Source organism: Chiloscyllium plagiosum, chromosome 6 (assembly GCF_004010195.1).
Source record: "Chiloscyllium plagiosum isolate BGI_BamShark_2017 chromosome 6, ASM401019v2, whole genome shotgun sequence".
In the NCBI taxonomy this organism is placed as follows: Eukaryota; Metazoa; Chordata; class Chondrichthyes; order Orectolobiformes; family Hemiscylliidae; genus Chiloscyllium; species Chiloscyllium plagiosum.
In genome coordinates, this window is record NC_057715.1 from 96,043,561 (window position 1) to 96,057,921 (window position 14,361).

The 14,361-nt window shown below is 43.7% G+C and overlaps 1 protein-coding gene and 1 long non-coding RNA gene across 5 annotated transcripts in view; one reads left to right on the forward strand and one right to left on the reverse strand.

Moving 5' to 3' along the window:
- Positions 1-301: 301 nt before the first annotated feature.
- Positions 302-7,035, reverse strand: LOC122550848. 2 transcript variants are annotated; one of them, XR_006311961.1, is made up of 3 exons: positions 6,953-7,035; positions 5,845-5,940; positions 302-511 (listed from the first exon to the last, which is right to left on the reverse strand). It is a non-coding gene; the product is annotated as an uncharacterized LOC122550848 (long non-coding RNA). The 2 variants fall into 2 exon arrangements; XR_006311960.1 differs by having other exon boundaries at positions 5,840-5,940.
- LOC122550846 (rho guanine nucleotide exchange factor 17-like) overlaps positions 5,855-14,361 on the forward strand; it is a 453,537-nt gene continuing 445,030 nt past the window's right edge. For 2 of the 3 annotated variants that reach the window (XM_043692177.1, XM_043692179.1), the window contains exon 1: positions 5,856-9,876. In XM_043692177.1, the coding sequence (XP_043548112.1) occupies positions 6,121-9,876 (3,756 nt within the window). In that variant the 5' untranslated portion in view covers positions 5,856-6,120. Of the gene's footprint in view, positions 9,877-14,361 lie in introns of all 3 variants that reach the window. The other variant, XM_043692178.1, reaches the window with a different exon arrangement.

Consider the following 14,361-nt stretch of genomic DNA (forward strand, 5'->3'; position numbering starts at 1 on the left):
TTGCAAGCACTAGCTTTTGGATCACTGCTCCTTCATAAGGATCACCTGATGAAGGAGCAGCACTCCAAAAGCTCGTGCTTCCAAATAAACCTGATGGACTATAACCTTGTGTTGTGTGATTTTTAACTTTGTGCATCCCAGTCCAACACCAGCATCTCCAAATAATGACTATCGTTGCTTAAACATACCTGCCATTAGTATGAGGTACCGGAGCACTGCCAACACCTGTGGAAGCATATTTAACATGAGGCTGCACCATCACGAAGCAGAGGAAAGTCAGGGAAACAGAAACATCTGTGTTTATGTTTTTATTCACATTTTGATAACAACTTATATTTAAATTTACATTTACCTTTTAATGTGGTAAAACATTCTAAAGTACTTCACGGGAGCATTAGCAAACAAAATTTAATTCTGATCCACATAAGGAAATATTAGGAGATCTGACCAAACTTTGATCAAAGAACTAAAAACAGAAATTGCTGGTGAAACTCTGCAGGTCTGACAGCATCTGTGGGAAGAAAGCAGAGTTAATATTTTGAGTCCAGTAACTAACTCTCTCTCAGAACTTCATGCTGCTAGATGTGTTGAGTTTTTGCTTTTCTTTCAGATCTCCAGCATCTGCAGTTCTTTGTTTTTTTTTGATCAAACAAATAAGTTTTAAGCAGTCTTAAGAGGAGGACAGAGTGGGGAAAGGTTCAGTCAGGAAATTACAGAGTTTAGAAAGTCTGACTGCCAACTCGAAGAACAATTAAAATCGGGGATGCACAAGACACTGGAATTGGAAAGATACAGAGATATCCAAAGTGTTATAAAGTTGGAAGAGGTTACAAACATAGGGAGAGGTGAGCCTGTGAAAGAACTTGAAAACAATCATGATAATTTTAAAGTGGAGTTATTGCCAAACCATGAACCAATGCTGGTTATCAAGAACAGGGGTGAACAGAGCTAACACAAAAGGCTGCTGGGTTTTGGATGACCTTATGTTGATGTAGAATGCAAAGACGTAGGCAGGCAAGGAGAGAATTGGAATGGTTAAATGGTAGAAGAATAAAGGCATGAAGATTTCAACAGTAGATGAGCTAACATAGGGACAGAATCAGGCAATGGTATAAAGGTGGAAGTAGGTGGACTTTGTGATGGAGTGGAATGTACGGATTGAAGCTCAGGGTTACAAATGTTGAAGATTTAGAGGTACCGGTGTTGGACTGGGGTGTTCAAAGTTAAAAATCACACAATACCAAGTTATAGTCCAACAGGTTTATTTGGAAGCACTAGCTTTCGGAGCACTGCTCCTTCATCAGTTGATGAAGAGGGAGCGCCTCGATAGCTCGTGCTTCCAAATAAACCTGTTGCACTATAACCTGGTGTTGTGTGATTTTTAAGTATGTCGAAGAGGTGGTGAACAGAGGGTACAGCCATGGATAGATGGCAAACACAGGAATGGAACCACTTGCAATGGAAGGGTGTTTTTTCTGCTAGAGACTGAAGATAGTGGCTTTGCAATATTTTGTTGGAGGAAATTTCTGCTCAGCCAGTGAATGTTGGGCAAATGTGAGAAGAATGAAAGATGTGGGGTCAAGAGGTGATAGTGGAATGGAGCTAAGTGTTGTTTTTGCACATATAGAAATTCAAGTGTATGCTTTCTTGATGGCAATTAAGGATGAACAACAAATGCTGGCCTTACGAGTGATGCTGACATCCCATGACAGAATAAAAGCATTCGGCTTATAACTGGTGTGGGAGACTGGGATAAGCTGGCAGAACCTTAAATTTAGATCCTGACCATTTGGCGATGTCAGGAGGCATTTTTTCATAAAAAGCATAGTTGGATTCTGCAACACTCTCTTCTTAGACTGTTGAGGCAAGATCAATTGAAAACTTCAAAAAATGAGAGAGAGAGATGTATTTGTATTTGAGGATATTAAAAGGAATAAGGTCAGAACGAGCAGGAGCAGACTGAGAAAGGAGTTTAGCAGCAAAGAGAGTTGAGAAAAAACAGCAGACATTTAAGAAAATGGTTCATGGTTCAAAAGAAAGACATATCTGAGTTAGAAAGAAGCATTCCAGGGAGGAAATAAACCAATCATGATTAACCAAGGAAGTTAACGATAGATCAAGCTGAAAGAAATAACATAAAATGTGACAAAGATTAATGGCAAGCCTGAGGATTGGGCAAGTTTTAAAAAGACAATCAAAAAAATAATAAAGTGGGGAAGATAAACTTTGAGGGTAAACTTGCAAGTAATATCAAGATAGACAGCAAGATCTTCTTTAAATATATAAAAAAAGGAGGCCAAAGTGAACATTGCCTCCCTTAGACGATGAGGCTGGGAAAATAATAACGGGGAACCAGGAAAAGGTAGAAGAGTTGAATAAATACTTCAGTCTTCAAAGTAGAATACTCTAATAGCCTTCCAAAATGACTAATTAATCAAGAGGCAAAAGGAGGCGAGGAAATAAATTCAGTAACTATCACCAAAGGAAAAGTACTAGGGAAACTAATGGGGGCCAAAGACTGATAAGTCCCCTGGACCCAATAGGATGCATCTAAGGATATTAAAGTGGTTACAGAGGTTATGAATGTATTGGTATTAATCTTTTAAAAATCCTTAGATTCAGGAAAAGACACAGAGGATTGGAAAACTGCCAATGTAACATTTTTATTCAAAGATGGAAGAAGCAAATAGATAACTATAGGCCTCTTATTTTAACATCTGTCATTTGGAAAATGTTGGTTTCTGTTATAAATGATGTAACAACACAGCATTTAGAAATACATAGTATGATCAGAATCAACTCGGCTTCAAGAAGGGGAGATAATGTCTGACACATTTATTCAAATTCTTTGAGGTGGAATCAAGCGAGCTAGATGAAAGGGAAACATGAAAGTAATGTGTTTGGATCTTTAGAAGTTATTTGGTAAAGGTATCATAGGTTAGCTTGCTTAATGAAAATCCTTGGTGTTGGGGTATAATGGGATGGATAGAGGATTGGCTAACTAATAGAAGCCAGAGTTGGGATAAAGGGGATATTTTCAAAATGACACCCTGTAACTAGTGGAGTGCCACAGGGGTCAGTGCTGGAGCCACAATTATTTGCGATATATATGAATGATTTGGATGGGGCAAGTAAATGTACTGTAGCCAAGTGCGCAGATAACACAAAAAATAGGCGGGAAGGTAAATGCAGAGGATGGCTCAGAGAGGCTGCAGGAGGGATCTAGACAGGTAATGTCAGTGGGCAAAAACTTGGCAGATGGAATGTAATGGGAGAAAGTGTGAGGTTGTGCACTTTGGCACGAAGAATAAAAAAAACTGAACATTATTTAAATGGAGAAAGGCAGCAGAAAGTTACAGTACAGAGGGATTTGGACACCCGGTGCATAGATCATAAAGAGCTAGCATGCAGGTTCACAGGTAATGTGGAAGACCAACTCAATGATGTCCTTTATTTCAAAGGAATGGAACATAATAGGGAGGTATTGCTAAAACCATACAAGGCACTAATCAGACCACAGCTGGAATACAGTTTTGGTCCCCTTAGCTAAGGAATATATACTGGCATTGGAGGCAATCCACTGGGCTGAATCTGGGTAAGGAAGGATTGTCTTAGAAAGAGAGGTAGAGCCTATTGGGCTTATACTCATTGGAGTTTAGAAGAATGAAACCTTAATTGAAACATTTGAGATGTTACAAATGAGACAACATATAGGGGACTTGACAAAATATATTTGGATAGGTTGTTCCCTCTTGTAGCAGGGCGTAAGACCAGAGGGTGTAATCTCAAAATAAAGAGTCGTCAATTTAAAACAGAGGCAGAAATATTTCTCTTGAGGACAGTCAACCTGTGGAATGCTTTACCACAGAAGACTGTGGAAGCTGGATTATTGAGTATATTTGAGGCTGAAATGCACCAGTTTTTGATCAGTAAGGGAGTCAAGGATTTTGATGAAAAGGCAGGAACTGGCGTTGAGGATTATCATATCAGCTATGATCTCATTGAATGGCAGAGCAGGAAGCTAGATATGAGAAAGTGAGGACTGCAGATGCCTGATGAGGGGCTTATACTCGAAACGTCAACTCTCCTGCTCTTCGGATGCTGCTTGACCTGCTGTGCTTTTCCAGCACCACACATTTTAACTCAATAGGTTGGATAGCCTATTTTAACTCATACATTTTATGGTCTAAAGGAACCAAGGTGGGTATTTTCAAGCTGTGCATCAGATCAGGTAAAATCTAATTCAACTATGTGCCAAATTCGAAGGGCCGAATGGTCTACCTCCTTTTCTGTGTTCCAATTGGCGGTTGGAAGGTTTACCACTGATTACCTCAGGCTTTGTCAACCTGTTCGCAGATTATAATTTTAAAATCTTAAGGGCAGTAATGAAACTTGTAACAAAAATCAGAAATTGCTGGAAAAGCTCAGGAAGTCTGGCATCACCTGTGGAGAGAAACCAACGTTAACGTTTCGGGTCCAGTGACCCTTCCTCAGTTCTGCCAGACCTGAGCTTTTCCAGCATTTTCTGTTTTTGTTTCTGGTTTCCAGCACCCCCAGTTCTTTCGGGTTTTTAATTAAAATTGAACACTTGCCAAGGCATAGGAATGAGGGCTCAAGTGGTGCATAGTGGTTAGCACTGTTGCCTCACAGCGCCAGGGCCTCAGGTTCGATTCCAGCTTCGGGTGACGGTCTGTGTGGAGTTTGCACATCCAGTTTCCTCTCACAGTCCAATGATGTACAGATTAGGTGAATTAGCCACGCTAAATTGCCCATAGTGTTCAGGGATGTGTAGGCTAGGTGCATTAGTCAGGGGTAAATGTAGGTGTAATAAGGTAGGGGAATGGGTGGGTTACTCTTCGGAGGGTCGGTATGGACTTGTTGGGCCGAAGGGCCTGTTTCCACACTGTAGGAATTCTATGAAGCGTTCCTCCGGTTGTACAAAGTTAAAAGTCACATAACACCAGGTTATAGTCCAACAGGTTAATTTGGAAGCACTAGCTTTTGGATCACTGCTCCTGGCTAACCTTCATCACAACGTGGTGCTGTGTGATTTTTAACTTAATTCCTGGCTACACACGATCGCTCGGGGGCGATGCAGACTTTCTGTGAGCACTTCTCACAACCACCTCGCCAATTACCACCGGAGCGTGTCGTTTTGGAATAATTTACGTTAAGAATCGAGGGGGGGGAGAAAAAAAAAGAAACGAGAAGTTTTCAGAGGTACGGACCGAAGGCTAGTGAAAGAAAAAGGTCTCTGTGCAGCTTGAGTGAATGACAAGGACCGTGTAAACCACGGAGGAGGGGGTGGATAAAGAGGAGATGGTGCAGAGATTATTCTCAGGCACAAAGAAACCCGAACGTTAAAGACATACAAGGGCCACAGAGAATATAGAGGCTGCTGAAATCCCGTTAACATGCGGGTGCATGCAGAACACAACCCTCAAACTGCAGAGTGGAAGCCACCCCTAGCTCTAAAAGAAAGTTTTTTTTTGCAGATATAAACTGAAGGGACTCCCCCCCCCCCCCCCCCACCCCCCCTAACCCCCCAGACCTTGTCTATTTATCCGATCCATGCCCCTCGTGATATTATCAGATAGTCGGAGGGAGAACCCCCCCCCCACCACCACCACCACAAAATCAATGGGCACTGCAGCAAAGGGAGTGTGGGGACACCTGAAAGGAAATGTTGGAGATCTCCGGGTGGAAGTGCTTCGGGTTTGGGGCGAAGAATCGGCGTGAAAACGCGAAGGAACAGCGCGAAAAGTTGGGAGCTGAACTTTCATCCCGTTGGCAGGACGTTTTTCCAACCCCCCCCCCCCCCCCCCAAACCCAAGCTCACCTGACCTCTTGTTATTTGCGGTGTATGGCTGGGCTCGGAGAAACCCAGAGAGGTGTCGGAAAGGTCAGCGCCGGCTTGTTGCTTCCTCGCTCGGATTCCTCCTTTTGTTTTTAAAAAAAATTCAGTAGCTGTGTGAGTATTTGTTAACTCGGAGGGGGGCGAGAACAAACCAGGGGGTCAACAATGTGTTGGGTCGTTTTCTGCAAAGGACTTGTGCAGCGGGGGATGTGAAAGGGGGAAAAGAAGGAAAGGGAGAGCTTTTATCCTTTTTCTCGTCCCCGATGGCGGAGAGAGACCAAGGGAGGAAAGTGAGTGTTTACAGAAGCGTTTCGTTCCAGTATTTGAGAGGCAGGAGCCCGCCTGGGCACAGGCAGCAGCAATGTGAGCCCTCGGCGGGCTGTGTGCACTCCCCTGGCCCGTGCCCGGCTGCAGGAGGTCGGGCTGAGCAGCAGCCGAGCCCCGCCGCCGCCGCCAGGGTCCGCTCGGTTTGCAAACTGGTCTCCTGCAGCAGCTCCGAGGGCAAGAGGAGCCACCAGCTCTCGCCGTCCATCCGCCAGCTCTCCGAGCGCTTTGACACCGGCGACAGGGAGAGCGGCTCGCCCCCGGCTCCCGGGCTCGGAGCTGCCCCGCCGCCCAGGGCTGGCGAGCGGCAGGAACCCCCGGGGCCGGAGCCGGAACCGGAGCCGAGCCCCCGGGAGCTGCAGGCAGAGCGAGCCGAGCCCCGGGAGGAGCCAGCGCCTCCTCCCCCCGGGGAAGGGACCGGCTGGCCCAGCGTCACCGAGATGCTCAAGCTGTTCGGGGAGCCCGGTGCCAGGAAGCCGCAGCGGCCCAGCGCCGAGCTCTGTGCCTCCCCTTTCCCGTGGCCGGAGGCTCCCTCTCGGTCTGGAGCCGGTGCTGAGCAGCCCCTCAGCTGGACTGAAGGAGCCGGGAGCCCCGGACACAAAACCCCACCTCCGCCGCCACCACCACCTCCAAGCTCCCTCCCATTAGCTGTGAGGCTGCCTTGGCGTTCCTCTGCTCTGCATCGGCAAGAGGGAAGAGAGGAATCAGATAGTTTACATTCCACACATAACTGCTCCAAACCACAGGCTGTCCCCACTGCTCCCAGCTTACCGGCGAGCTCCAGCGATGAGGAACAACACAGTAGAGATCTGGTGCAGTACAACAGTCGAGTTGCAAAGATAAGCAGGTCCCAGGATAGGTCTTCAGGGAGTGAGGAAGACCAGCCCATGGTTCACAGGGATGTCAAGAGAAGATCACTGAGGAAAAAGAAAGCCAGCCTGGTGGTGGGGAACAAAGATGAGTCCGACAGTGATGCCCCCTTAGGTGAATCTCTGGCCAGGCACGAAGGGCACGGTCAGTTCCCTCACCAAGGTGAGGACGGCTGGAAGTCACAGCCAGCAGCTGAAGCAGAGCCCTCAGCACTGGACTGTTCTGCCCCGTGTGGCTTGGCAACGCTTCCATGTGAAAGGAAGCACTGTGTCTCAGCAGCCTGCCAGACAGGCAAAGTTGAACAGAGCCATAAAAGGTCTCTGGGACTGTTTGGAGACAGTGGAACGCCCAGCCCCACAAATCATTCTCACAGCACTTCAGGGTCGCCCATCCCGATGGTCTCCAGGGTGGCGAAAGTCAACATCCAGTCCTTCCTTCAGAGTCCCAGCAGTTCGAGGAGCAGTAGCAGGTACTCCAGCACTGAAACACTAAAGGACGAAGATCACTGTTCTGCATTTAGCAGGAACTTACAAGGGAATTTGAACATGCACCGGTCCCCGAGCTTTGGGCACGGAGATGGGGCAGCAAAGCATTTGAAACCGTTGGTGCGTTCCCGACCGAAGCTGCCTTTCGGGATTGTCAAGGTAAAGACTGAGGGTTCAGCTGGGAGCGTGAGTCCACAGTATGAATGTAACACTGATAAATCTAAGCACAGGAAGTCTCTGTCAAATCCTGACATAGCGTCTGAAACACTGACTTTGTTTAACTTTCTTAAATCGGACTTTTCTGGGCTCAGGATGAGGAGAAAAGAAAAGGAGGAATGTGACGGTGATGGGGTTAATCATGATCGCATTGGAGGCATTCACCGCCAAAGCACAAAGTGGCAACATGAGCTCAACTCAGTGGCAAAAGGCAAGGGCTCACTCCATCCTTTAAGCCAACAATCTGCAGGTGGACGTCCTACCCTCAAAGACCTCACTGCCACCCTACGGCGTGCCAAGTCTTTCACTTATTCTGATAAGCCAGTGACTCGCAGGCCTAGAGCTCGCCATCTCATGAAACCCAGTAATTCGGAGGCAATGCTCGCAAATATAGGGTGCTGTGATTCTGCTTCAGAGGGTGAAAACCAAGACACAGTCCACCAGAAAGGTGAAGACTTGCTGCCTGTTGATATGCAAGTTCAGTACATTCTAGAAGCAGGGCAGCTTTTTGAGAAAATCAATACAATGTGGTCTCAGAAAGAATCTCCTCTCAAACTCGACCAGAAGGAGGCAGAATGTCCCGAAGGTGCTGGGGAGGATTCGCAGTTTCAGAAAGATGCTGAATTGTCAGCTGCTGCTACTGCTGCTGCAGAGGAAGAGCTGGAACCAGTGAAAAAGGGGGAATCGGAAGAGAATTTGTCTGGTGGGAAATCAGCTGATGATTTGTCGGGACCTGAGTCTAGCATGACTGATGAAGGAATTGTTACTGAGCCTGAGACTGGATCCAGCAGCACCTTGTACAAGGACATTCCCAGTCACGTATTAGTGCGAAACACGATCAGGGACCTCAGTAAGGAGGAGAAGAGTGAGTTGCTTGTCACACAAGGCATGGCTCCTGCAATGACGGCAGTGAGGGCTGGCTACGAGAGTGTTGCAATAGGAGGGGACGTGGTGTACACTAAAACCGCTGCTTCAGTCGCTCTGGATCCTCCTTCAACTCCGAGCTCCATTCGGCGTAGGCGGAAATTCCCTCCCGGTGGCAGCAATGGATCAGATTCCAGCAATGGGAGTAATGGCGACTCCAGTGGTGACACCTATAGATCCTTCAGTGACCCAATGCCACATAGGAAATGCGCAGAAGAAACTGAAAATTTCTCTGTAGACAGCAATTTGTTGGGCTCGTTAAACTCTGTCAAAGGTGGCATCCTGGAATGCTCAGCCACTGCCTTATCAGAATGCACAGGAAGTGCAGCCAGTGACTTGTCAGTGTGCAGTGATGGCTTAAAGGACTACAACACTGTGATTCAACGTCTGGTTCGGGAACCAGGAACGATGGACAAAGTGATTGATGAGAAAGGTAATGGGAAGTTGGTGAAAAAGAAGTCACTCAGTGACCCAAGTCGGAGAGGGGAACTGAGTACCCCAGAGTTTACTGGTCCAAGTGAGCCCATAACTGAGATGGAACAGGTGATTCCAACATCTAGCAGTGAACCCATCCTTTCTGAGCAGAGAGATGAAGTAGGGGACCTGGAGGAGTTTTCTAAGCAGGTTAGAAAGCCTCGTTCACAGTCTGAACGCATGCTGCCTTTACAAGTCATTGAGGAGCAAGATAAAGCTAATTTGCAGAATTTCAGTTTGCACCCAAAACTAGCAGAAGTTCTTTCTCCACGATCAATGAGGCGCAGCTCCAAGAAGCGTAATAACAGGGTCACGCAACAGGAGGGTAGAAAGTATGATATGTTGAGTGAAATGGACCAGTCTCCACCACCCAAGACAAGGCCTTCGACCAAGCACATAAGGCACACAAGTGAGCCTGCTAACTTTGTTCCCATTGCTTCCAAAGTCATTGCCCCAGAAACCCATTTGTCTTGTAGCCAGCCAATTCATGTCACTGCCTCAGAATCCACAAGACAATCTAGAAAGCAGTTTCCCTTGGCCCAGACTCCATCCTTGGAAGATGTCACCAAGCAATACATTTTGAAAGGGGAATCATCGCTTCAACTACCAGTGGATTTGTCTGCCTCAGCTCCTGGTACGCCGACCAGCACTGAACCCCGGGTACCCTCCCTATCAAAGCCGAACGAGGAAGTAGGATCAAGTATCAACAAAGGCAAACCTCAAGTGGTAAGTGAACTGGGCAACAGATTGTTTTATGTTGATGTTTCTTTATGTATCGGCTGTACCACTGGTAGTACTGAAGAGGTTATACACTAAAAATGAGATCTTATTCAAACCCTTTGTGGTGTTCAAATGCCTTTTCATGCAGGAACAAAAACAAAATGGACGTTTTACTTGAGGACATGGTTTTAGATCTAAGTATAGATCATGTAACCAAAACAAACTTTAACATTCTGGTGTAGGGAAAACTGATAAACTCAGGTTCAGCTCAACAAGATTGAAAATGGTTTTACTCCCCTGATTGTAGAATGCATTCAACAGTTGATGGTTTGAAATGAGTTTGAGATGTAGTATTAATGGGGGAGTGGTTTTACTGGGGTGGGGGAATGCAATTAATGCAAGAGTCAGACTTGTCAGGGCTGTAACCTTTGCATGTATGTGACTAGCAATGATGACTGTAGACCCTAGATACAAAGTACAGACAACCGATAAATGGAAAACAGCTCTTCACAATACTTGGTTTCCCATATGGTTCATAACAACAGGATGTAATCAAGGCAAAAGGCTCTGCCACACACTTTGTTGCAATACTGTGATATTCTTCTGAACCAAGAGCTTTCAGGAACGATTTGTAGAGGCTAAGCAAGGATGAGGCTGTTTCCGGAAAAGTAAACATTGACATTTGTACTGTGCAGTCATGAGCTGGAAGAGCAAATGGGTTCCCCAAGTTGGGAACACAGTGTTTCTTTTGAGTCAATGTGGTTTGAAGGGGCTGAAATGTGAAAGGAAAAAAACGTTTTGATTAAATGTTGCGCTGCAATGATAGAAACGTTTTATCTCGGAACTGAAAACACAGTTAGGAATAAATTCATTAGCAGATCATTGGTTCTGTATTTGGGTAGGGATGATTTGTGATATTAAGTGAAGGGATTTAGAAAGTTTAGTGCAAGGGACATGGAGGGGAGAGGAAAGTAGGCAGATCATTGGGTGAGATAAGCAAGTAGTCACTTAGTGTCTGCTGGTAAAAGAATGTCTGTGCTTTACATTAGACAAGGGAGATCAGTCCCATCAGAAGAGCTAAAGTTTACAGGGTGGATTATAATTTACAGAAATTTGGCTAGCACATGTAACCAGAAAAGACAGGTTATGCAAGAAACTTTGGCCTTAAAACTGAGTGTATCAATAAAAGAATCCTCTTGGTGAAAAATCTATTCCTTCTAATGTAGTGTAGTTTATTGTATTGTGAAATGGCCTTTTAAAATCTACAGTTATATTAAAATGCCACAAAAAGTAATAATTATACAAGTGTAATATTCCACTTAGAAGCTATCCATGTGGAAAGTAGATTAAAATTCTCCATTTGAACTTGAGTGTATTCGTCAAGGTGCATTATATAGTTGAATGTAACAACCTAATGCACCAATGCAGACAGACTGATCTGAGTCTAATATGAATGGACAAAGAGCAAACTCCACTTCAAGCAGAACCTACTTCAACTGTTGCAAGCTGGTGAACAAAAGTCTAAAGCTTTTAATATATTCATGCTTGAAAGGGTGTCATCATATATCCTGTTTTCAGGTCATACTTATGTATGTAACAGTTAACATCTAGCCTTTCCCCTTGGCTGATCATTGAGAAGACAGAAAAGCTCTTGAATCTGAGGGGATGTACCACATTAATTAGCCAACTGTTGTTCTATTGATTCAGGAAATAAAGCAATGTTCGTTCTGAGGGTGTTGTCAGTGCAGAGTGGGTCTTCATTGTGTACTGCAGTTAATACATACAGAACTACTGTTTCTCAAGTAAGTGTTTGTGAGAGGGCAACCGTTGTGTGTCACACTGAATCTATGCAGTCTGTTGTGTAGTTCTTGTAATTATTTTAACGAGAAAGGCTGAATATTGCAAAAAGGAATAAACTTTTATTGTTATTTGTACTTGACATCTGAATTGGATTTTAAAAAGTCAGCTGTATGTTGATTGATCAGTTCATGTGCTGTTTGCTATTTAAAAAAAAACAACATATTCTTTTTTTCTTGGCATGAATTGGAGACAGTTTTTGAATGAGTTACCTTTTTTGGACTCCAATCCATAGAAATCCCAATAGCTGGTAATCTTTGTTGAGTTCCTAAGTTGTTCTATAGGCTTCATTCAGAAGTAATTCTTTGAAAATCTGCAGAAGTTAAAATTGTAATTGCAAATTGGCATAATCTTCCAAAGTTCTCAATTTGGGAATTAACCCTTTTTTTAACACTGAAAAATGGTGACTAACTCCATGATATAAGAGAGGCAAAATAAAGGAACCAGCAAATTATAGACTGCTAGACTAACATCTGTTGAGGGCAGGTTATGGAATCTATATTTAAGGAATGAGTGATTGAGTACTGAAGAGGAATTGTGTTGATTAGAGAGAGAGAGAGAGAGAGCCAGCATGGCTTTGTAAAGAGCAGATTGCGTCTAGTGCGCCAGTTTTTTTTTGAGCAAGTTCATAAAGTAGTAGAAAATGAAATCTCAGATTACAGTTTATATGAACTTTGAAAAGTTGTGATAGACTTGAGCTATTTGTTAAAATTAGTGTTCATAGATTGAAGACAAACTATTAACTTAGGTGGTAGAAGGTTATTAGTAATATTGCAAACTCAGATAAAAAATGTGGTATTTCCAGGGAAACAGATCTGTTAAGGGGCTTCAGCTATTCATTGTATTTGTTAATGAAAAGTGAGAGAACTGTGGATGCTGTAAATCAGAAACAAAACAGAAGTTGCTGGAAAGGCTCAGCAGGTCTGGCAGTATCTGTGAAGGAAAATCAGGGTTAATGTTTCAGGTCCAGTGACTCTTTCTCAGAACAGTTTGTTAATGATTTGGGTAATATAGTATAAAGTAATTTATCTAAATTTGCCAACAACACAATGATTGGAGGAATGGTAAATAGTGCTGGTGGAACCATAAACTTTCTGTTTATAATTTTTAAGTGAGCAGATGAACCTGTGGCAGATGGATTTCAGTCTAGGTAATTGAGAGATTATCCATTTTCAATAAAATAAAGATAACCATGAATATTATGTTAAATTATGAAAAGCTAGGAGCAGTGGAAATCCAAAAAGGTCCTTTATATATAGGTCACTGTAATGTAGCAAAATTATGCAAAAAGACTAAATGTAATGTTACCTTCTTCATAACTTAAATGTAAAAGGGAGAACGCAGAGCTGCAGTATGTGCTGCTTGAATTTAGTAGGACATTCCCAGAGCTGAAAAAAGTTGAACTATGAAGGAGGATTATATAAAGCAAGCTTGTATTCTCTATTGAATATAGAAGGTTAATGTATAATTTGGTTGAACGTTTATGGATTTTGAAAAGCATTAATAGAGCTGATATAAACATTTTATTGTTGTTGAGGAGATGAGGACAGAAAGATATAAGTTTAAAAATTAGAGCCAGGTCATTGAGGAGAGTAGTTGCAAAATACTGCTTCCCACACAAAAAAATAAGAAGTATTGAACTTGCTCTTCAAAAACCATAGATGCTAGCCCCAGGTAATAACTTGAAATGTGAAATGCATAATACTCTTAGCTAACAAAAAACAAAGGATCTGGAACCAAGTCAGCTTGTTGGACTTAGGATACTAAATCACCATGAACTCATTGAACAGAACAATTAGGTCAATGGGCTGAATGTCCTTCTGTTTATGATTCTAATTGAGAGAAATCCAAGGAAGAATCAATTAAGCATTAATTGAAAATAATCCATATAATACTATGGTGACCAATTTGCAAGATGAAAAATCTTCCTAGATCTGTCCCAACCTGTCTTGTCACCTTTTCTGTTTAGCCAACTCTGTCAGTACCTTCCACCGCTCCCAACCAATAATGACTCCTGTCTGTAGGTAGAGCTCTGCAAGATGAAAACAGTGATTTGAAGAAATGACCAAGCATAAAATGAGTATATTGATCTATTAATGTTGCAGGTGTGATTGTACACATCAATATTAAGAACTTCAGCTCTAGATGACAAAGTACTGATGAAGGGCTTATGCCCAAAATGTCGATTCTCCTGCTCCTCGGATGCTGCCTGTGCTATTCTAGCACCACACTCTTGACTCTGGTCTCCAGCATCTGCAGTCCTCACTTTCTTCTAGTTGATGACAAAGTACTGTTGATTTTGACGGTCTCTTCCAAGATGGAGTTTCTCTATGGCTTCACCCGTCCCTATCTCAGGCACCCTCCTCTTTAAGACCACATAATGTAGGGACAGAAGTAGATAGAGTCATAGAGATGGACAGCATGGAAACAGACCCTTCGGTCCAACCCGTCCAGATATCCTAACCCAATCTAGTCCCACCTGCCAGCACCCGGCCCATATCCCTCCAAACCCTTCCTATTCATATACCCATCCAAATGCCTCTTAAATGTTGCAATTGTACCAGCCTCCACTACATCCTCTGGCAGCTCATTCCATACACGTAACACCCTCTGTGTGAAAAAGTTGCCCCTTAG